Here is a 25,713-nt window from a genome sequence, read left to right on the forward strand (position 1 = left end):
TACTAAATTTATAAGATGACCCACAATAGGGTTTCTGGGTAACAGCTACAGAATAGATAGATAGATAGATAGATAGATAGATAGATAGATAGATAGATAGATAGATAGATAGATAGATAGATAGATAGATAGATAGATAGATAGATAGATCAGAACAGGTGAGACAAACTGCAAACTGTGATTTAAGATAACAAGGCTGCAGCCTAAATTACGCTCTGATCAATCAGACAGGCATGTTTACTGCCATATTTTGTGATAAAACCACCCCTTTTGAAAACTCCAGACGTTTCCCAAAAATCATCCCAATTGTTCACAATGGCTGTTCTTTTATTTGCTCACCAGGTTTCTAACCAGAGGTGAATGGAATGCAATACACTCTAAATCACATCCATTCTATATTATATTGGTTAGGGGCCACACACAATTAAATTCCATCATTTTCTTTTAGCTTTGGTGCATAAAGATAAGACATTCGCCTTTAACACTAGAATTACCAGAGCCTACGAAAAAACTCATAAATCCAGCCCAACTTAAATCCCTTTGCACCTCTCTGTCAGCGTCTTTTGTGTTCTAAATGTGTCAATAAGACCAAGCAGCAAGCATCCTGCTATGCCATCCCCCCACCTCCTCAGAACGGGCAAGAAGTTCTCCCAGTTCCTGCCTTGATTGATTATACAGAGGGGCTAAATTTCACCTCACCTCACTATTACTGACTCTCACTGTGGCTTAATTGTTGCTGCTGATTTTGGTCACATGCTGAATACAGTGGGACCTAGAGAGACTCAATCCAATTGTTGGTTTGCCTAATCACTATTAGATTCCTAACATAGTACTGCAAAGCCCATATTTTCCCAACCAACTCTAAGTTAACTATGTATTTTTGTCAGGTGAAGCTGTTTTCATTGTCAGCTAGAAAACCTAAATTATACATAATGCATAATACACAGCATGTGAACGTGCCCTCAACAAGCACAGAACAGATTGAACTTGCTTTAAGTGCCGCATTCATCTTTATCACTGCGTTTGCTAGAACAGTGCCTTCTGAGTTCAGCTGGTTTGCAAGGATACCCTTGCATTTAGGCCTTTACCATCTGCTGGTGATCAGCTTTGTGCTGTTGTATTCTTCTCCTCACCAGAAGTCGGCTTTTACTCCTGTTGTAATTTTTCTTTACTGATGGATTGGAATACTTTTTTTAGCTTGGTGCTTTAAAATATTCCATATATATGTGAGACAATGCTGTGCTTTAAGCATTGTAGGCAGGTTCCTAATTACAACATCATTGAGCTGGTTGGTTGAAACAGAATATAGCCACAGGGTTTTAACACACAACACAAATTTTTATAAAAAATTACACCCACTCCAAATTATGATTTACCCCCGCCCTGGAATTTATAACCTCACCCTCTTACCCCCATCCCCTGATTTATGAATAATGATACTTATGACACATGGACTTCATTTTATAAACACTAGATTCAATACTATTAATGTTAAGAAAATATAGAGTAAAAGGAGCCATATACACGTATCTTGCTTGTAATACAAAGCCAGGCAAATGTGTCTTTTTAAAAATTCAAAGCAAATATAAAAAATTTATTTTTCTATTCTTTATTATGTAAAGCACTTTGAGGTACTGTTTGTACGAAAATGTGCTATATAAATAAATGTTGTTGTTGTCAAAATATTAATTTCTCTTGTTTGTGTGCATCTCTTTAAAATTCAAAGCAAATATAAAAATATACATTTCTCTTGCTTGTATTGGAGGAATAAATCTCTAGCACAGATTGGTTCTTTAAAAAGAAAAATCGTGTCTCGGATAAGAAAGATAAAGCATCCCCAGAGCCCCATAAGTACTACTTTCACCTGAGGGTTCTGTGGTGTAAAAATAAGGCATTTTGGGTTGAATAAATATATAATTTTTAACAGAAACCTCAATGTTATTGAAGAGTGGTGAGTCTTCTAAAGGTTCCAGCCAACCTCTGGAATCAGCACAAAGACCCTTGGACAGTCTCTTATTGAACATCTCTTTCATTCAGCCTGGTAAGTTGAGTTATTTGTTCCAGTGCGTGGCAAATATTTGTTTTAAAGAAAACTTAGTCTTGTTTGTTTTTCAGAACCGCCATCGCCAGGAATACTGATGAAAATACTTCAGGATTCACCGCAGTTTGCATCATCACCAAATAGTACTCAGTTCCAAAAGAATTGATGCCGGGGCTAAGGCTCCTGATCTGAAGGCTGAAATTAATCGAGTTCTGCAAGATTTTCAAAGCACTTTACCAGACCTTTTTCCCCTTTCTCCAGATTTACGAGAAAAGGTTATTTTATTGTATGATGCTATGTTAGAAAACTTTTTCCCGAAATAATGGCAAGCAATTTGAGTTGCAAGGGTAATGTTATAGAAGGCAAAAACAGGAAAAGGTGTTCAAGTGAGGATTTAGACATTAGGAGCGGTTCTCAAAATGTTAGATTATTACATGATATGGTGAATGAACTTAGTTACTCTATTCGACCCCAAAAAATGCCTGCTGTTCAAAACAAGATTAAGGACTCATTTCTATTCACTTACATTCCGTGACCTTCAGTAATACTGTTGGTTTCCTCATTGTGATTATGTAACATTACTTCTATGTATTATTTATTTTGTTTATGTTCATTTATTTTATTTCTATTTATGTTATTTATGTTAATTGTATGTTTTTCTTTAATTCTATTATTGTAAAGAACTTTGGCCACAGCATTCCTATGTTGTTTTAAATGTGCTATATAAATAAAGTTGACATTAACATTAACAATATTTTAATGAATTGGAATCAATCAGCAAAATCAAAACATGATCCAAATGAATAATATGATATCACTATGAGAGTTCCTTCAAAAGTTTCCACTCCCATTTTCTTTGACCAGTTTGACTGTCTTTTAGAAATCTTGCATAAAGTAGCCAAACAGGATGAACTGTTAACATTAAACAATTAAACAAGTCTTTGACCGAAAATGTAAATGTTCAAATGGATCATGGCTTAACAAACACCACGGGTTCTGCCAATGCTCAGCCTTTTGTTCCAACCCCTCAGAATGCTGTAGCTTCTGCTTCTCGGAGTATGGGTCCCCCAATTCCATCTATCCTTTTGGCCACCTCAGTTTCAGTCATACCATTTGTACCCTCTACATCTGCCTCCTCTGCCATTTCTGTTTCTACATCCTCTGTTTCTGTTATCCCTTCATCCTCCTCTCTTTCAGTCATTGCGTCCTCTACTTCTACTCTCCCTTGCCTTCTCAGCATCTGTTTCTGTTTCATCTCTAGTCATGTCATTTGTAGCTATCCCCTCTGCACCTTCTTCTTCTGTCTATTCTGCTTATGTCTCCTCTGCTTCAGTCACTGCATCCTCAGCATCTGTTTCTGTTTCATCTTCAGTCATGCCTGTTATGGCTGGCACCTCTGCGCCTTCTGCACCCTCTACTTCTGCGTGCTCTACTTCAGTCTCTGATTCTACTACCCCTTCAGCCTCCTCAGTCGTACCAGTTATGACTGGCGGTTTTGTTGTGTCTGTTTCAGCTTCAGCCTCAACCACATCTACATCTACATCAGGCATACCAGTTGTGACAGGTACCTCTGTTTTGGCGGGGCATGCTGTCGGTCCCTCAACTGTCTTTAGTGCTGACAATCAGAATATTTTTTCTCAGATCGACAGGCCATCATTTAATAATATAGAAATTATTAATTTAACTAATACCAATAAACTAGAGCCGGGGTCTCCAACACGGTGCGCACAAGCTACCGGTAGCTCGCAACCCCTATCCAAGTAGCTCGCCAAAGGGTTAATGAATCTTACATACGTTTGAAAACTTGATTAGTCAAATTAGAGGTGGGAGATCTTTCAAAAAAAGCATATCACTATCCTTTTAACACAAAATCACAATCCACAATCTGAATTGCAATCTATCTTTTTAATGTGGCATACACTTAAGAGAATATCGGGACTCAAATTCATCAAGACCTAAGTAACACTTTATTTTAAATATCAAACAAAGTTGAATTCAATTGCTCTCTCATTCACTAGCTAAGCAGAGTTAAAGAACACACCACGAAGCTGGAGAGTGAGTGAGGAAAGACCTCGCCCCCACTTGGCCCGCTGTGTGTTTTGTCGGAGTTGCGCAAATAAATCGGTACCGCAAGTGAACTATGATACATAGAGAAATGACAGAAGTCACAAAATCAACCGGAATGTTCAAGCAAATTATAGAAAAACACCCAATCTAAATCTGTTAAGTAGTTCTCTCATGAAAAGCGGACAGACATACAGATAGACAAATAGACATTGGATTTTATGCAGGTATACTAATAAACCTTCAAAATAATATGCAGTTAAAGTCTTAACAGCATTCTCAGCATTTCTGGAGCTTAGTAGAGCCAGATAACTATAAACATCTTCACCAAGCAACTCTGAAAATGTCTGCTTTGTTTGGGTCTACATACCTCTGTGAATCTGCCTTCTCTGACATGAATGTCATGAAATCAAAGTTCAGAACAAGACTGACAGATGAACATTTAAATGACTCCATAAGAGTAAACCTAAGTGGCTACACTCCACCATACACCTCTGTTGTTGACTCCATGCAGTGCCAGTCATCCCACCAACTAAAAAACACATTACACATACAACTGGACATGTGAATACTCTTGTGAAGTGAAACAGTGACATGTAACAAAATGACAAATGAATAAGTAATATCTGTGCATTTGTAATTACATTGTTTTGTCTTGACAGCATTAAAGTTTTAATGCAATAGTGTGACATTCGAAAATGCATACAGGCATACAAAATGTACTTGCAGGTGAATTAAATATTTTTTGTTTTAATGCAAAATGTGAGTTGTGGACACCAACATTTTGTAAATATTCAGGCAAAACAAGCTTATACAGTTTGTTTGGGTTGAAATAAGCTATGAGAGTAAACGTTAGAAAACACGAGTAGCTCTTGGCTATTTCCATTTTGTAAAAGTAGCTCTCAGGGGAAAAAATGTTGGAGACCTCTGAACTAGAGTCTTATAAGGAGGTGATTAATAGTATTCATGAGAAACTGCAAGGAATTCTGGATAGTTTTTCTACTACTTTAAATTTAAATTATTCAATTAGAATTGCGTGCTGATTCCTTGCCAATTAGTGTTTTTATGCAGATGACTGGAGCTAATCTTAGTGTACAATAGTTTTTTCAACAGATAGAGAATCTTCTTCAGAGTCATGCAAGTGTATTAACAGTTGTGTCTCTGATGCTGGTAATGTAGATTGTTCTCCACTCTACTCAAACACTAAATATTCAGAAAGAAAATGAGGCATTTCATTATTTCTTATAATTACGGGAATCAGCCCTATTTTGCCTAATGTCTGCTCTCCCTAATGGAAGCCCATTACAGACAAAATCCACCATTATGCATACATGATGCGTATAACCTTCAGAGCAGGGCTGGATTATTTGAGCATGAAAAAGTGTCCTTTGCAGATGTTCATAAATTTGAAAGCTTACCAGATATTAAAATTGTCATCTGGTACAGATGCCCAAGAAATTATTTTTTTTTTTTATTTGAAAGCTTCCACAGTAGAAACCCTAAAACACTGTTTATGTTATTCCATTATAACCATTATTACAGTATTTTGAATTAAAAGTGTTTTCTGAGTGTAAAATATTTGTGTGTCTACTGTTACACAGGCTACCACTCAAATCTTAGCCATTGCTTTGAAGGTCACTACAATGTCTGTTTTTCCCCTGATTGCAGGCCGATCCCGGAAGAGATTATCAAGTATGTTAATTGCAACCATTACAGCAGGTCCCAATTTTGTTTTCTACAGCATACAGTTTCTAAATTTAACAAGACCAGTGACATGAAAGCAGCCAGCAACACTGAAAAAATGTGTCCCTTGTGTTACAAAACTTACACAGTGAATGCCGCCTCAAAACCCCATAAATGTCGCCCCAAGGAATGCTGTGTTTGTTAATCAAAAATTGAAAATAATGCAGAAAAGAATCAATAGAAACCTTAAAGCCTGGTGAGCTGGATATGATGGGTACTTTTTAATTAAGTATTTGATTGAAAACTGAGTAAACCGTCGGGTTACCATTCAAAGAAATAAGTTGATGTGTTTCACAGATTCGGGTTATCAGTTCTAATTTATAGATTTTTTTCAATTTTTTACCAATGAAGTTGAGTGCCATGCCTAAAGCCATGGGGTTTAAAGCTGTAATAGGGTATTTCCCACATTTCTTCAATACAGCTGAAAACAAGGATTATATTGGTACCTATCTTGAGCCTGAATGCTATGGCATACAGAGCATGATGATGAAAGAAAAAGAAGACTTTTTTACTTTGTATGAGAGCGTCAAACATAGTGTTTTTAATTTTAAAGAGGAGATGGCTTTTTATTGTAAAAATGATGTTAAAATTCTTAGAACTACCTACATCACATTCAGTGACAAGGTCATCAAAATTGACAATATTGACCTGTTTCAAGGTATGACCCCAGCCTCTCTACGTATGGCCATGTACAGGCAAAACTAGATGCTGCCAAACTCTATCAGTATAATTCTGTCTGACCATTACATTAGCAGTAAGAAAAACTATTCAAATGCATTTATTCAATGGCTATTGCATCTCTGTGACTCAGGAAATTTGAAAATTCAGCATGCTCTAGGGAGGTAAAGAAGGGCTCCTTTTTTGATGGCATTGCAAGAGTTAATGATGTTCTGACCACCTTTGAATTTGCTGGCTGTTTTACCAGTGCTTTCCAGTATGGTATGATTTAAAAGGTTCCTATCCTTTAACTGACCTGACATATGCAATTATTTATCAAAGGTTTATGCATAAATTGGAAATACTTCAGACCAAATTTAACCTCGATGTGCATGTAATATGGAAGCATGAATGGGAGATGATGAAAAAACACGAGGTCAAGCTACAAGCTTTCTTAAAACATTGCAATTTCCCTCAACCTGTAAACCCAAGGGATTCTTTGCTCAGTGGCTGTACCAATGCACTAAAATTGTACCAAAAGCCTGGGAGCTGTGAACAGATTCAGTATTACTATTATCCTAGTTTGTACTTGTTTGTGAATAAAGCAAAAATGTACCCAATCAGCCATCCCATCATCACTTTTCAGCAATTTGGGTATCTCAGACAGTATTTTGGCCTAATTAAAGCCACCATCCAACCTCCACATGGCTCCAGTCCTGCCTCTCAGGTTTTGTGGGAAATTAATATTCACCCTCTGTTGTACCTGTGCAGAAACAGAAGCTCAAACTTTGTAATGATGACAGAGGATGAGAGAACTTTAACCAGGACTTGGTGCAGTTTGGAAATAGGAAAGGCCATTGACAAAGGTTATAAAGCATCAAAATTACATGAAATTTGGAATTACCTTAAATGTATTTCTAAACTGTTCTCGGGCTATATCAAGCTTCATCTAAAAGGTAAACAGGAGGCATCAGGTTATCCTACCTGGTGTATAGATGAAGTTTCCAGAGATATATTATCAAATATTATCAGAAGGAAGGCATAAATCCAGCTAAGGGACAGATTTTTAAGTTGTTTTTTAAATTCTCTTTGGGGTAAATTTGGGCAGAAGCCTTTCCATTTCACTACTACCTTAGTCAAGGATGGACAGGAATTTTTGCAAAATATTTTTTCTCCAAACAGTGCGTTTCTTATTTTGAATTTATTGGTGATGAGATTGCTCAAATACAGTGGAAGTATGCTGATGAAAAATACACTTTACCTGGTACCGTTAACGTCGTTATTGCTACTTTCACAGCTGCCTATGCCTGGTTAGAGTTGTACAAGGTACTGGACAGATTGCAGAAAAGGGTATTGTACCACAACACTGACTCAGTTATTTTTATTTCTCAGCCTGGTCAGTACAATCCTCCTTTGGGTGACTATTTAGGAGAGCTCACCTGTGAGTTAAATCCCGGTTATTATATTACAGAATTTGTTTCGGGAAGTCCAATAATGTACAGGTATAAAATGGCTCAAGGCAAAACATGTGTGAAGGTAAAAGGCATTACTATTAACTACGAAACTGGTAAAATTGTAAACCTCGAGTAACTAACCAAACTACTTCAGAATTTTTGTGATGCAGCTCATGAAGCTCCTCAAGAATTATTTGTTCATGGTAATAAGATCCGTAGAAATAAAAAAAAAAACACCTCACTTTAGAAAACAGACCACTCGGAAAGAAATTCAGAGTGCTGTATAACAAGAAGGTTCTCCTCAAAGACTACACTACATGGCGGTATGGATACTAAATGAGATTTTGATGTTTGACTTCAACACCCATTCGCTAAAATTGTCTCAGGTCTTGTTCCGGTAAATCCTATTAAGTAAAAAAATTACTGTAACATTCAAATCATGTTGTGTCTCATCCTTTTCAAAATATAATTTGGTTTTGTAGTTTTTGGCAGAAAATGTACGACAAGCTATCAGCTAAATTTTAACAGTTAAAATTTAGTGAGGGACTCCCCAAGTCTTTATGGGACAATGAACTTCTCCCTCCTGAGAAAATACACTTGGGGCCTTATGCATAACGCCGTGCGTAGAATTCACACTATAACATGAGGTAAGCACAAAAGCTGAAATGTGCTTATGCACAGAAAAATCCAGATGCAGGAATCTGTGCGTACTCCAACTTCCGCGTTCTTCCACTACATAAATCCCAGTCAGTGTGAAAAGTAACTCTTGTGCACGCTCGTGCTGTCCCGCCCCAATTCCTCCCAGAATTACGCCTCTTTGAATATGTAAATCAATATAAATAGCCCTTAAGCTCAGCCTTCTGTGAAAAAACAATGGGAAAAGCAAGGAGGAAAATATAAGAATTTCAGCGAATACCAAGTGGAGGCAAAGGTAAAACATACTATTTGTTGATTTAAACCGTGGTATAATCAACAAAAGGAAGTTGATTGAGTGACATTGGCGTGTCAGAGAAACTTGAATGCTCAAGTTCACAAAGTCGCACAGTGCCGGAAATAAAAAAAAAAGTTGTCAGATATCAAAGTCGCCGTGAAAAGACGAGTCGTAACCCCCCATCTGAGTGTCATATGAACGCTTATTAAGGTATAGAGAAAAAAAGGCACACAATGGGGAAAAAGCACAAAATTACAACTTTTCTCAAAATTTCCACTTTAATCATGTAGTTTATTTTGTCATTAAAGTAGAACATCATAAACTTCATCTTAAAATCGTTTAATTAACCAGTTTCTCAAATCACATCATAATTAAAGTAGCACGTTAAATGCTTTGTTTTGTATGTGATCTTCTATGTGCTCTATGTGTGTGAATCACTATGTGCTTCTTAAACTGGCTCTCTTTCTCTGACAGGACACAGAATCCATTACATTTATGATATCACATCTTTCTGAATAACTAAAATACTGAGATGTATACATGATATAATTTTCATGATGATAGGAGTTAAAGCACGTTATTAAACTTGTGGACACGGTGGCCCAGTGATTGTGTGCGACCTTCGATGATAATTTAATTTAATAATAATTTATTGCAGCAGTACTCAGGGGCAGCTCTAGGCTTGTGGCCGCCCTGGGCAGAGAAAGAATTGGTGGCTCCTTTGCCCACCCATGTCAATATGGTATCTTATGCACGGTGGATGGCCACGTCCGTTGTGGACACTTCATAGCCGCCTCGTGCTCATGACATAAGCGTTTAACTTTTGTCGAAATTTGCCGCTGCGTTATTAGCTGTGTCGTTATTTTCTCTTTCTGTTTTATATTCAATATATATTGGCATAGCCGCCCCTGCAGTCCTTGCTTTTCTTTCTCCAAGTAACCAATCACCACACAATCAGCTCTGTAATAGACATTAAGCCATCTGTAAGCTTAGAGTGCCAATTCTTCAAAACGTTTAAGGAACACTGAAATATCTTCGTAGTACATGTTTAATTATTCTATCCTTCACGCCAGTCCCAATGAAGCATACAGTGCGAGGCAGGAACAACCTTTAATTATTAACAATATAGATTATTTAAATGAAGTTAAAATTTTATCTGATAATATAATAAACATATTTTGCTGCATTTCATCTTAAAAATTATATTGTCATCATATGTAAATACGAGCTTAATAAAGTGGCTCAGGTTGTGCAATATTATAACTGTAGTGCAAGTTTACAGTGAGGTAATTCTTCTTATAAGTACAGATACTTCTATAAGGAGCAATTGATTCAGTGCGTTTAGAGTTCTTCGGATGAAACTGTTTCTGAACCGCGAGGTCCATACTGGAAAGGCTTTGAAACGTTTTGCTGTGGCTGAGACAGCGTGTGGTTGATGCTGTATACCAATAATTCTCTTTCCGATCAGCTGCTGCTGTGATTCACACTCAGACACAGTGATACTCCCAGTGGTGCAGTGAGAGTAACATGGAAAAAGATGATCCGCTATGGCAACTCCTATCGGGAGCAGCGGGAAAAAGAAGAAGAAGAAAAAGAAGGTGCAGTGAGAGTAACAACACTAAAGCAGTTATGGTATTTGGAATACTATGGCTATTCCCTGGACCATTATATTGTTACAGGTTAATTACAATCAGATGCATTACACTAATAAACAATATGCGATTAATTTCAGTGTATTTATAAAGCTGCGTCAAGAAAGGAAAGGATAACCACACAGGAACAGTAGCACTGCTTTGACGCTGGGTGCCACCAGTCTGCAAAACCGAGCGGAGAACTTGCATACAACAGGGTATGAGGTACCGTGGAAATGTGCGTGGCTTTACACCAAGTGTAGGTTTTATACATCGCAATCTGAACGTGAAAACGTTCTTACGCAACATTTCTGTGCGTACGCACCGTTTATACACGAGGCCCTTGGTCATTATATCTGATGGAATCAGCCAGCTAGAACCAAGAGATACAAAAAACTTTCACAAAATACACTACAATAAATCACTGGAATCTGTTTATTATTTACTTGGTTCAAAATTTATTCTTTCAAGGGATGAAAAGCATAACGCCAAATATATTACACTTTTTAAAAACCCCAGGGACAAATTTCAGATTACTACCTTGGCCCGTCAAATGTATCCCGAACGTGTTAAGTTCTTTTGGAAGCTTTCAAGGATGCTACAAAGTCACCTTACGTTTATGTCTTAGTGAATCTGAAAGCTCAGACACCTGATGAACTGTGATTAAGAACAGTCTGTTTCCACCTGATTGATCCATCATGTACCATGAAAAGACTAAATAAGTTGCTCTGGTTAAAGTTTTCTGTCAGTGTGTCGGCCAGAATAAGCAGAAACCTACAGCATCTCAAAGCTTTACTCCACTGCTCTTATTGTTGTCGAAAATATTTCATAAACATGTCTTCTGATAATTTAATCAAAGCTTTGTCCGAAATAACCTGCAATGCTTTAAAAGGTAATATTAATCTTTCCTGTGGTGGGCTGACGACCTGCCCGGGGTTTGCTTCCTGCCTTGCGCCTTGTGTTGGCTGAGATTGGCTCCAGCAGACCCCCGTGACTCTGTAGTTAGGATATAGCGAGTTGGATAATGGATGGATATTAATCTTTCACCCAAGCAGTTTAAACAACTCAGGAAGCATAAAACATCTGTTAAAAAAATAAATGAAAGAAAACAGTCTTTACAAAAGAAGAAAGCTATTTTGAAAGAGAAAGGAAGTTTTTTGGGGGCTCTTTTAAGTGCTGCCGTACCCTCCATCACCAGTTTATTAGCATCTAGAGTACAAACATAAAATATGTTGAGAAAATGTATTTGGTACCATGGCATCAAATATCTCTTTTTCAACAAAAGAGTGCTAATGCAAATGATCTCTTGAGCACCTCTGAAATTGAACTGGACAAGGAAAAGAGAAACATCCTGCAATGTAGTGATATAGGGGCTGATGATGAGGTGAAGTTTTACACTTCTATTTTACAGAGATATCTAACGTTAGCTAAAAAAGCAGACAAAGAAACCAACAGTGTGACACACATGTTACCAAAAGAAGAAAATGCCGAGGGAGAGGTTAGAACAGCTAACGTGGCTGAGGACCAGGTTTGGCAAGAGGTTTTGAGAAGCACTTCTGCATAAACAAAGAAAAATGCTGAATTTGTTTTGCATAAAATGTCTGTCAACCCCAATATTTCATTTTGGAATAACCGTGAAGAGCTACTGTTAGAAGGTAAACCTTTGGTTGGCTTCAATATGATGGATTTAGTAAGTAATCCGATGGCCTCTCATACAATACTTGAGCATAGGAGGTCACGTGGTTAGAAGAAGTTTGTAAACACCATCACTAGTCTGAACATTCCATTTTCTGTTGTACCTAATGAAGAAATAAAAGAACTCCTGCTCATCATTCTGAAGACAGTCCCTACCGACGGAAACCAAGGAAGAAAAAGACTGGAATGGATTGCTTATTAAATTGTAAAAATTGTTTGTTTATTAATAAACTGTATGTCATTACAGAGTGTTGTCATCTTTTAACAGTCTACTGAACTATTTACAGGTCTCTGCTCTTTGCATGCAAGGGTACAGATAAAAACAACATCCCAGTGAGGGAAGCCAGGAGGGAACGAATTTAGATACCATAGCATCATTATGGTTTTACATCATCAGAATATTTTTTTTATTACAGAGGCGTACAGAAGTCCTTTTTGTTGCTGATGTAGAAAGAAAATGGAGTGTTAACCACATGAGTCTGAGAACCAGCTTTGAAGCTGCCTGTTGTTGTAAATGATTTGCTTACATTATTTGTTTAAGAAACGGTGTCTGGAGGATTTCCATAGGAATCAAAAAACTTTCCATTTACGTATTCAGTGAGGTAAACCACCAACCAGTGTTCTCCAGGTTGGGTTTGACGGTGAGTATTCACTAAGAATATGTCTGGTAGTTGATCACATGCCAGCACCTGCAAAAATATCTTTCGGTGTAGGGATCTTGGGACAGTAGTTCTGATAATTGTTTTGTATTCATTATGTTTATTAGTAGTCATACAGTACATTACGTGTCTGGTTGATTTCGATGATGTTGTCAAAGACATGCTATTACTATTGCTAGGTGTACTATTAGATTGATCGGCAGGAGTGGAACGCGGAAGTGTAATTCAAATCTTATACTTCCAGCTTTAACTAAGGAAAAATGATCACTGCATTCTTGATCAGGGGTTAGATCAAAAGCAAAAAGAGTATATCCTTGTGAGAACTCTGAATGGGTGATAGACAGAGTTTCATCCTTCAAATGATTTCCAGTGGCCAACACAAGCTTATAATATTCTCTGGCACGCTTGCCGTTATCAAAGTCTGGTTGAAAAGGTTTGACAGGAATCTGTTCATACAAATATAGAGCCAGGAACTCTACATCATTATATTTAAAACTGAACAGATTTCTTGTAGACGAATCTGAAAAAGCTTTGTTATCCACCATGCCAAGTACCATATACTTTGGTAGTTGACCCAGAAACAGGTTTTCTTGATTGCATACTCAAATACCCACCTACATGCTAAAAACTTTCATATTCACCCTTTCCACAGGATATTTAGCATTAAATGATGTAAGGGCATGTGCATGCCCTAATTTTACTGCCGGTGAAATGTTTACTTTTTTCACTTTTACTGCCGTTGTATTTAATTTGTAACGTTCAGCATCACCAGACATTAAGCAGAATTCATCTTTATTCTGAACCAATTTGATCTTCACGACCAGGCTGTTCAATATTCATTTTTCCTGAAAAAAGAGATCAGAATAAATGTACCCCAAAAGTTCAACAGTATAGCTTCCGGCTGTATAGGTGATTCTTTTATTAAAACCAGTGTTTTCTCCATCAGGATCTGTCTCTTCCAATCTGTTAAGTATATCTTTGTAAAAAAAAAGTCCAGTAGCAAACTGAGAATGAAGAGTCTCCTGACTGTAATTTAGCAAGCCTTCTAAGTGTTCTGTAAGGATAACAATTTGAATTCTGTGATATTAGGCAGTCCCCCAGGGTAACATCAACTTGCAAAAATAAACTGGCTATAGGGTAGTTGACAAATCAAACCTTTGCAGCCACTGCTATATTAGTCCCATCAGCATTCACTATTTTGCACCTTAAGTGTTCAAGAGTGTCATTCAACTCAAGGTAATCTTCCCCATTTCCAGCTATGAGGAATTCAAGCAGAGATACTACAGAGAGGGCTGGACAGAGGTGGAACTTCAACGTACAGTATTTACTTTTATCTACATTCGTTTAAGTGAACGGCACAGTAAACAGATTCAGTTCAGATTTGACACACTCTTTGGACATTCTGTGTTCGAAAGTGATCTTCTCTTAAAATGTCTCTCTTCTTATTTTTGCTTGCTTTAGTCTTGCTCTTCTTCTGACAACATTTAGAAAATGCTGTAAAAATAGTGTTCCTTGACTTTTGGACTGGAGGGCCCTCATGTGACCCTGGGGATCTCTTGGATTTTGTGTTTCTCATCACCATCAATCCTTCACCCTCCTGCTTTACTTGTCTGCTGCCAGCCTCGTTTGATATTGCACCGGTGAAAACATCTTTTACAATATTTTTAGCAGCAGATTTGATATGTGGCTTTGCTATGTCAAAACCTTTTTTCAGGAGAGGTAAAGCTTTTCTTAACAAATTCCGAAATATACCTCCTATACCACCACCATATATTACAGGGGATCCAGAGAATCCTGGTAAGCCTCTACTCGCTTGGGTCTCGTAATATTGGATGTAGGGTGTTGGATCATGTTGTTTCAGTTGTGCATGTAATGCCCGACGGGTCTGAAATGCAACTTCGCTATAACCTTACCAAACTGAAATGGCATATTTTTGTTCTGGTCCGTCTTTATTTTAATAGTCACTGTGTTAAAATGATTCTTGCTGACTGGTGCATAATGAGGTTTTTCATATGTGATAGTGGTAATTTTATTTGCTTGATCGTCTATATGAACGCATCTTAAAAGGGGGACGTAGTAGTCTCTGAAAGTTATGGGAAAGAGCAGTGGAAGCTAGGTTAAGAAGGGATGTGATGATTAGTGAGCAGCAGTAGCCTATGGTTTCATGCCAAGAAAGAGCACCACATGCGATGTTTGCTCTAAGGGTGTTGATGGAGCAGTATAGAGAAGGCCAGAAGAAGTTTCATTGCATCTTTGTGGACCTGGAGAAAGCATATAACAGGGTGCCTCAAGAGGAGTTGTGGTATTATATGAGGAAGTCAGGAGCGGCAGAGAAGTATGAAAGAGCTGTACAGGATATGTACAAGGGAAGTGTGACCATGGTGAGGTCTGCAGTAAGAGTGACAGATGCATTCAAGGTGGAGGTGGGATTACATTATTGATCGGCGTTGAGCCCTATCTTATTTATAATGGTAATGGACAGGTCGACAGATGAAATTAGACAGGAGTCCCCATGGACTATGATGTATGCTGATGACATTGTGATTTGTAGAGATAGTTGGGAGCAGGTTGAGGAGACCCTGAAGAGGTGGAGATATGCTCTAGAGAGGAGAGGAATGAAGATCAGTAGGAACAAGACAGAATACATGTATGTAAATGAGAGGGAGGTCAATGGAATGGTGAGGATGCAAGGAGTAGAGTTGTTGAAGGTAGATGAGTTTAAAGACTTGAGATCAACAGTACAGAGTAATGGGGATTGTGGATGACAGGTGAACAAGAGAGTGCAGGCAGGGTGGAATGGGTAAAGAAGATTGTCAGGAGTAATTTGTGACAGACAGATATTGTCAAGAGTGAAAGGAATGTATACAGGACGGTAGTGAGACCAGCTATGTTATATGGGTTGGAGACAGTGGCACTGACCAGAAAACAGGAGACAGAGCTGGAGGTGGCAGAGTTAAAGATGCCAGGATTTGCATTGGGTGTGACAAGGAGTGAATAGGATTAGAAATGAGTACATTAGAGGGTTGGGAGACAAAGTCAAAAAGGCAATGTTGTATTGGTTTGGGCATGTGCAGAGAAGAGATGCTGAGTATATTGGGAGAAGGATGCTAAGGATAGCGCTGCCAGGCAAGAGAAAAAGAGGAAGGCCTAAGAGAAGGTTTACGGATGTGGTGAGAGAGGACATGCAGGTGATGGGTATAACAGAACAAGATTCAGAGGACAGAAAGGTATGGAAGAAGATGATCTGCTGTGGTGACCCCTAATGGGAGCAGTCGAAAGAAGACTCAATGATGAGAATTAACGTCGCCATACATGTACAAAGTGTAAAAGCCAGCCCTGAAGTCAGTGGGGAGTCTGATCATGATGCGCTCCTAATATTCAACCCAGCTGACCTTTTAAGTGTGTAGTAGACTCTTCTTTCCACAGTATTATAACTGAATTTCACAGGATTCTCAGAAGGAAAAGTTCCCACGGCAACGTCTGTCATCGTGGGTTAGCTTATAGTTGTCAAGTTCATAAAAGACAATAGGTTGTGAATACCTTTGTAATATCCGGAAAGAATGTAGTAATATTTATCCTGGGAGCTGAAACATAGAATTCATTATCCAGTTTGTCTATGGCAGCATTTCTCAACCTTTAAGTATTTGCGACCCGAGTTTTCATAAAAGTTTTAATTGCGCCCCCCTAACATTTTTTTTAAATGTAGATGCATATTTTATTATACCTACTTAACTTTTATCAACATTTATCTAACTTTCTATTTATTGTTCTATTATCAGAATGTAGTTTAAATTAATTTGTTTTGGTTTCAACAGATTGTTTTCTTTTTTTCACATCTTCATTCCCCCCTTTTTGTTACTTCGCGCCCCCCTAGGGGCCTGCCCCACAGGTTGAGAACCACTGCTCTATGGTATTCCAAATATGTGGATACTGTATTTCTGCTAGACTGACTTCCCAAGAACCTTCCAGTTCAATGGTTTAGCAAGCTTTGTCATGAAATTGGAAATTGTATTGTTAGGGAAAATGTCTGAGAAAGCATTGCTAGGTAGAGTTGCAAAGTGGGGTATATATTTAATGTCTCATCATGTGCGTGGCTCTCTGCTATCCAGCTCTTAAATTTTTCTGGCCACCCGAGCCATTTGACTAAAATGAATCGTTTTTTATTCTTAACTTTCCTAGCAAATATTTTCTCAATCCTGTGAACATCAGTGGAATCGACTTTAATTTTTTGTAATTCTGTGTCATAAAAGGAGCCTATCACATGATCTTCACCATCATAATCTTTCAATTTGTATACAGCCAGTATTCAAGCTCAGAGACTGTAAAGATCTCACCTGAAGATGTATGTCTGGTTTTAGAAACCCTAACTGTATCTCCTACTTTTAATTTTAACAGAGGATTATCCCAGAGGTTAGCAACGTCATATACAGTAAGTTTTTGAAAACTTTCCAGGAATTTAATGTATTTACATCAGAAGGAGCCATTTTTATACTTCGATGATAACTTTTTTTGTAAGACTATAGTAGATCCAGCAATTTATCGATTTAGGTTCTCATATTACATGTGCTGAAATATTTCGACATTATAGATTTTAGTATGCAGTTAAATCTCTCCACCATGGAAGCCTTTAACTCATTTCTTGCAGTGAAATGTTTAATTCCGTTATTCTTTAGCAGCTTTTGAAAATCTCTGTTGAAAAACTCTTTCCCCTTATCAGTATGGTGTTTCCTTGGAGTCCTAGAATGTCTTGGAAGACTCTTGCCACTACTTTACCCATTTTGTTCTTTAGGGGCTACACCCGTAAGTACTTAGAAAGTATGTTGATGCTGGTCAACAAATATTTATGACCCCGGTTATGCTTGACACATTTGTCATATCCACTAAATCCATCTGTCATTGCAAGTCCATATCGGATACATAAACCTTATTTTTCTTAAAATGTATTGTAGCAGGTTTATTAATTATATACGGATATTAACCAGATAACTAATCTGACATCTGATTGTCATTCTTTTCTGACCTGAAACCTCAAGAACTCTTTTCAAAGAGTATTTTCCGAAAGCTTCCAGGATTTGCCAGGTTATAATAAACTTTGTTCACGTAACCATCTATCATCTGTTAAAATATTAAAATTCAGATACTGGTCATTTCAAAAACATAACATTACAACTATGCAGTATGATTGAAATATATAAAAATATGTTATATCACAGGAACATTCATTTCAGACACTTCATCTATTTTTTCCATATTGTATGCCTCGTAAAATCTCAAAGGTACATCAGAATATCAGGTTCAGAAAAATGATGTTTAGAGAATGAATCGGTTATATCACATATTATTGAGTAAGTGTTATTGTCTATGCTATGAAAGGCTTGTACAATAGTGTCATTGATCGAAAGTTTATTTTTCAAGTCATCAACAGCATTTTGTATTTATATATGTGAATCTTATGTGAATAAGATTAAATATGTGAATATTATGAAAAGGCAGAAAGATATGGTCTTTATGACCAGGCTCCTGAGCTATGGTTTACAGAAAACAGACAGCACCTCTTGACAGTGTCCAACCCAATAAACAGAATCAGGCTCAAACAGACATGTACAGTGGGATGCAAAAGTTTGAGCAACCTTGTTAATAGTCATTATTTTCCTGTATAAATCGTTGTTTGTTACGATAAAAAATGTCAGTTAAATATATCATATAGGAGACACACACAGTGATATTTGAGAAGTGAAATGAAGTTTATTGGATTTACAGAAAGTGTGCAATAATTGTTCAAACAAAATCAGGCAGGTGCATGATTGTATGCTGTGTTTGGCTGGGGTGGTCTATTAAATAACCCTGACAGGTACTTTTTAGGTCCTGATCAACCACTATATCCAGCAGAGCAGCAATCAAACTTTTAATCAGTTTCAGAGCCTTTCGAAATGTTTCACCCATAGCGCAATATCAGCCTCTTTGAGTGAGATTTGCAATATCAGCCTCTTTGAGTGAGATTTTTCAAGTGGCCAGAGCTTCTTTTAGTTCATCCATGGCCTCTGCTTGTCGCATTGCCTGAATAGCTACCTCCTCAGCCCCTGTTAGTCTCCCCAGAACATCATTATCAGGCACAAAGATGTCAGATACTGCACAGTTCAACAGACTATCTGACCAATACATTTCATCAGGGGCAGGTAACTGAGGCTCAGGCCAATAGATTTGCTCAGTTGAAGACATAAGACAGTCCGGCCAAGGTGGCTGGTCTGGAGGTGAGTTGCTCAGAGCAGAGTACCTAGCGCTGGAGTGGATATCGTGAAGCCAAAGCATGTAGTCGGTGGCCACTGTCTGTTCCGTAGACCAACATGTCTGATCAGGAACACAACCAGAGAGGTGCTGGAGGTTGCCCGGCCAAAACACGTCACCAGTGGTCTTCATTTGGTCTGGTGCAAAGTAGCCGTAGGTGGATTGGAGATTACCAGTGGTCATTGTCTGGTTTGGAGCAGAGTAGTCGGAGTTACTTTGGGGGTTACCCGACCGAATAAAGTACTCAGCAGCCACTGTCTGTTCAGCATTACCATAGACCAGTTCTTTGGAACGTATCAAGGTGTGGAGGACTTCTGACATCTTTGAGTCCAAGAGAACTGGGAGATGACCAGTCCAGCAATCAAAGGTTTCTTGGAGCTCAGCTTCATTATTGTAGCTGGATAAAGACATCTCAAGTTCGCTTTAGGATAATGTAATCTCTGAAAAAAGCTGCTGTATTTATTTTCACTTACAAAGGGGTGGGTGTTTCCAAGTTTTCTTCCTCCTCCTCGGAACTTGAATTACTCAATATGCAAATCTCCTCCCCTGAAAACACTGATTCCAGTTTTCTTTTAATTCTTTTCATCAGGTCAGACAGTTTTCCTTTATGAATATACTCATCAATTTCAGATACTCATTCCTTTATCTAATTTTCTTGATAGTCTTCCCCTTTTTCGTGGCTATCCTCTTTATATTCGGGAAGGATAGGCTCTTTCTTGGAAATTACCACCGTGAGTTGTCCCAGAGCATTTCTTTTTATACCTACTTGTCTCAAAGTACAATCACAATCATACTAAGCTGAACTGAATCAATGGCTCCGTATCTCAAGCATTCTGGAAACTTGTAGCAGTACAGTGCCACTAGGATTCAAACCATTGATATAACAGAGATTTATTTATTTTTTCGGAGAGGATTCCAGGAACACACCCAGCATTGGCCTGACTCGCACACACTTTATAACAGGCAAAGACACAAACCAAGAAATGAATAAATAATATACTACCTGAAAAACCCAATGCAAAATAACAGCAATCAGACAAACCTCCTTTTTCCCCTATGGCGATATCATTAAACATAACAATGAACCCAGTAATAAACACTCACAACAAAGTCCTTATAGAGTGCAATGTGGCAAAAGCGGATGAAATGGTTTGGTGTGAAGATAACAATCCCGGAAACAGCTTCCATAAAAATGAATGAAATAGTCCTACCGATAGTCCTGAGCTGCGAGAGGTGAGATTTACAGGAGCGTTCCTTTTGAAGATGCACAACGATTAATTCACCACTATACACACAACTGGCAAGCACAAGACAGTCCATTCACCCTGGAAACGATCCAGAGTACAATTAACTTTTCAGAAGACACGTCAGACAGGATACACAAAAACAAAGACCTCTTGTTGCTCCGCTATGCCCCCTTTCAATTTTCCCGCTGGCCTTCCTTGTCCCCAGCAGCCCCTGCTCATGCTTCCATCATCCAATGAGAGCAATCCACTTTGTGTTGCTGTTAAATTTAGTTCTTACCGTGGTAGCATTACTACAGTACCCAACCCCAGGCCATTTAATACGGCCGAACTAATGCTTGAGCTTGGTGATACTAACAGTGTCAATTTACTTGGAGCCCATTCTACTGCATAGGTCACCGGACCCTTCTGTTGGATGATCGTTGCTGGGCTGAAACTATTGAGCCAGTTTAGCGCTCCTTTCTTCGCAGGTCAACAACAGTTCTCATGCAGCAAGAAGACACCAGACAGTCCATACACCCAAAACAGGAGACAATCCAGGACAAAACAAGAATCCACAGGTAGTAAAACGGGAAGTCTTTTCTTGTTTCTTGCCTGGAGTTGCCTGTCTATTTGCCTTCCTGTTTTATCGACCACTACAGACTTATTTTAATTTTGTTAGGAGCATTCACAAGGTTGTCCATTCTGAATGTCTCAAATGTCATAGCATTTTCACTAAAAGAACAGAATTTTATACACAGCATCTCTTTCTTTCTGCCTTGGGCGGACTGAATGACATGCCCCTCCCCTGACTGTAGTTTGTTACAGGAGACAAAAGTGTACCTCCTGGGTGTGGGAATCAGTAACAGGGTGTGATGAAGGTTTAGTTTACGAAGCCTCTCCCCCTAAAAAGAGAGGTTTAGAGATCATCAGTTATGACAGCTGTCTATCCCCATAGGGGGGAGGGCTAAATTTCATAAATCATATTTCTAAAATTAGGCTGCACGGTGGCGCAATGGGTAGCGCTGCTGTCTCACAGTTAGGAGACCTGGGTTTGCTTCCTAGGTCCTCCCTATGTGGGGTTTGCATGTTCTCCCCATGTCTGTGTGGGTTTCCTCTGGGTACTCCTGTTTCCTTCCACAGTCCAAAGACATGCAGCTTAGGTGCATTAGCAATTCTAAATTGTGCTTGATGTGTGTGTGTATGTGTTTGTGTGCGCCCTGTGGTGGGCTGGCACCCTGCCCGGGATTTGTTTCCTGCCTTGTGCCCTGTGCTGGCTGGGATTGACTCCAGCAGACCCCTGTGACCCTGTAGTTAGGATATAGCGGGGTGGATAATGGATGGATATTTCTAAAATCATATTTTGGGGGTGGGGCTTAAGGTTATCAATCACCCCTTTGACAGTTTATGTCTGATATTACTACTGTGCACACATCTGTTTAAAACATAGCTTTAAAATAAATAACTCATGAACTTAGCTTGGTAAAAAACTAAAATTAAACTGTCAGCCTTATGCCTTTATTGAAATTGAGGTCAACAGAATATTATTTTTTCAAGTATGTTTAAAGTAGAAAATATATATAATTTTAAAAATGTATATATATATATATATATATCCATCCATCCATCCTCTTCCGCTTATCCGAGATCGGGTCGCGGGGGCAGCAGCTTGAGCAGTGATGCCCAGACTTCCCTCTCCTCGGCCACTTCTTCTAGCTCTTCCAGGGGAATCCTGAGGTGTTCCCAGGCAAGCCAGGAGACAGTCCCTCCAGCATGTCCCGGATCTTCCCCAGGGCCTCCTCCCAGTTGGACGTGCCCGGAACGCCTCACCAGGGAGGCGTCCAGGAGGCATCTGACTCCTCTTGATGCGGAGGAGCAGCGGCTCTACTCTGAGCCCCTCCCGGATGACTGAGCTTCTCACCTTATCTTTAAAGGAAAGCCCAGATACCCTGCGGAGGATACTCATTTCAGCCGCTTGTATTTGCGATGTCGTTCTTTCGGTCACTACCCATAGCTCATGACCATAGGTGAGGGTAGGAACATAGATTGACTGGTAAATTGAGAGCTTTGCCTTACGGCTCAGCTCCTTTTTCACCACGACAGACCAATGCAGAGCCCGCATCACTACGGACGCCACACCAATCCGCCTGTCGATCTCACGCTCCATTCTTCCCTCACTCATGAACAAGGATATATATATATATATATATATATATATATATATATATATATTTAGCTGAAGGTGTCTTTGGTATTTTTTCAGTATTAGCCCAAGTAAAATTTACATCACAGAGGTCCATTGCTTCCTACAGTTGTGACTAGATAGAATAGGAAACCCAAAAATCTACTAATACGGTGATGTTTGTGCTGTAATTCATATTGTGCTTTTTAATTCTATAAATCTGTTTCAAAATAAATAATATGTCTGTGTAAACAATAATTAAATACTCTGTAATGAAACACTTTGAGTAAATTACAATGTTCATCTTCAGTCTCCACTGTCATCAACAAACCCTTCCCATGCTGTTTAGTTATTTTATATTTTACTAGCTGAAGCCCACCATAGCATACGGCGGTGTAAGAATAGCAACGGAATACGGTGAGAAAGGAATTCAGAAATCATGAAGAAATAAATACTTCTTGAAAGACGCAGTTTTGAGTAGGTGTTTTGGTGGTAACGACAGATAATGAGTCGAAAGATCTAACACTAGAAAAACCCACGTACAACTGACCATGGCTGAAGACTGGTTGTTAGAATTATTGTGAAGAGGAAACAGCATGTGGGTATGTGGAAGGCCACGCTTCTGGAATTCGATTACGTCAATCAATCAATAACAGCCTCAAAAAGATGTTGTTGTAGAATGTCTCTAAGTAATTCCTGCAGCTTAATCCAAAAGACTCGTACTACAATAACAGGTCTGTGCTCCGGTCTTTGGGTATCCAACAGTGCATGTAGAATTTCCAGTCAAGCAGGATTACATGTGAAAATGATAAATAAATGAGGCTGTCAAAATTTACTTACTATGGGCATGGCATCCTGCTAGTTTTGTTGCATGTATCTTGGACTTCCTGGAAATGTGGACGGTAATCTATCTATCTATCTAATATGATCATTTTGCCTACACATACGTTGTTATTTTCAGCGTTTGCTTGCAGTGCATGTGACAGTCCTTTGTATTGTTCCATGCGCAAATCTTGTTGATCTAATCTGAGATAGTTGAGACGCACGCCCTCTGTTTTAACATACGCATCTATGACGTACTGTTGGAATAGTACGCTGCTGGAGTGTAAAATAATAAATGTATTCCTTATTGCTAATCTGTACTCGTAAAATTGGCATTGAGTAAGCCTTCTTCGCTTGGCGGTTCTTTTATCTGGAACATGTTGTAAATCTTTGTGTCAGCCAATGCCTCCATAAGGGAATAAAAGTGGGTAAACCATGGGATCGCAATTCATATTGAGCGTGGAAATCTGTTTACAGGAGTTGCCTATGGGACAGATGCAAATATCCCTTTCGGCAAGTGGTTCGCCATCTTCTTTGACGAAAATCATCATTGGTGTGACATGTGGGGGCATTGTATCGTCGTAAATCCTGACTAGGATTTTCCTCAAAAAACATGATGCTGTACAGATGCTGTTGAATTGGACTGAGCAATTTCATGCATGTGTTTGTATGATTTAGCGAAGGGTTGATGGTTCTGAGCATTGAATCTAGCTGGAGAAATAAATTATCGCTGCATGTAGAGTTTGCTTTATTTTGTAAGTGTACTGCAGAAGCTTGGCGAGAAATGCTGTGCCGGCTGCATGTGGGCAGGACCAATTTTGAGGTGGAAGCAGCATGATGGTCCTAGCTTCCTAGCTCTGATGGTATGAATCAGGGTTTTGTAGACAAAGGTTTCCCCTGTTCCTGTAGGACCATCTAAGAAGAAGCATGTTTGTAGCGGATGGGAATCGCTGTATGCAGCGTGTAAACATGTGTTTGGTGAGGTGTTGGGGGTGGGCACATAAGCAGGCAGAGCACATGCCTCGAGAGCGAGGGTGGATGCAGGAGGAGGGTTAGAGTTGGCGGGTGGGGCTCTGTCGTGTGTACACCGTAGTCGGGCGCCTTGGTCGATTATATATATAGATGAAAAGAATCAAATACTGTTTTTGTTTTTTTTAAAAGGTAAAGGCTGATATGAAAAATAAATTTTGCTGTCACAATCCTACTTTTAAGTCACATTTACATTTAATTTTTAAATGTTTTTTCTTTTATTTTTTTTTGTAAATAGAGCTTGTATATGGTATGTTTATATGATTATAATAAATGTTCATATGTTATGCCTACTAATTATATTTATAATTTCAGAAAGCAGACCTAGCAGTGGCTCCTTTAACCATTACCTATGTGAGGGAAAAAGTGATTGACTTTTCCAAGCCTTTCATGACTCTGGGGATCAGTATTTTATATCGAAAACCCAATGGGACAAATCCTGGGGTTTTTTCATTTCTGAATCCTCTATCTCCTGATATTTGGATGTATGTCCTACTGGCTTGCCTTGGTGTTAGCTGTGTACTGTTTGTCATAGCAAGGTAAGAAACAATTAAAAGTTCTTCAAACTTGACAGATTTTTATTTCATAGGTGACATGGACCGATATTGCCAAATGTATTTTACTTATTTACGTAGTTAATTTTTCTTTCTTGGATCTCTCTTTTTTCTTTGTGAATCTGAAACCTTTTGTTGTCAATTAATGATTTGTTTTGTTTTTGCTTTACTGTGAGTTTAAAAAATGTTTTCAATGTCATTATTTGTAAATGTTCTGTTTAATCATGTCTTTCAATGGCTTAAACTTGGAACTAAATTAAAACATATCAAATAATACTACAAAAGAATATGTTTTGTTTATCATATTTAAACATAAAAAAAAAATGTAAAATGTAAAAAAAAAAGTTATTGAGAGTGATCTGGATCCTCAAGCTTATCTGTCTATCTTTCCTAGTCATATGAGCATTTGTCTTATATTGAATCTTTTTTGAATTATACTAATCATGCTAATCCCCAAATGGGCTATTTTGGGGTAAATGCATTTTCATAATAATATTCAGAGAAACATCCTATCAACTTGCCTAAAATGAATTTAACACAATATATTATGGATTTCTTATAGTGGAGTTCATGGGAACAGTGGAGTACTGGGAAACATAAAAAAGCTTGGCCTTCTAATGAGGCTGTATGGGTTCTATAAACTGCTTTTCAGTATGCTGCTTTATGGGCAGTGTTTTATCTTGGTAGATTGTTATATATTGCTCTACTTTCCCCTATTGTATTATTAATATGTAGCTTTAGAA

The 25,713-nt window shown here is 38.4% G+C and overlaps 1 protein-coding gene across 1 annotated transcript in view; it reads left to right on the top strand.

Annotated features, from left to right (window-relative positions):
• The window catches only part of LOC120524431 (glutamate receptor ionotropic, kainate 1-like), a 491,483-nt gene that overhangs the window by 399,362 nt on the left and 66,408 nt on the right, over window positions 1-25,713 (top strand). The window contains 1 exon segment of the mRNA XM_039746284.1: window positions 24,732-24,955. Within this exon segment, the coding sequence (XP_039602218.1) occupies window positions 24,732-24,955 (224 nt within the window).

The sequence above is a fragment of the Polypterus senegalus genome, chromosome 2, assembly GCF_016835505.1.
Source record: "Polypterus senegalus isolate Bchr_013 chromosome 2, ASM1683550v1, whole genome shotgun sequence".
Lineage (NCBI taxonomy): Eukaryota > Metazoa > Chordata > Cladistia > Polypteriformes > Polypteridae > Polypterus > Polypterus senegalus.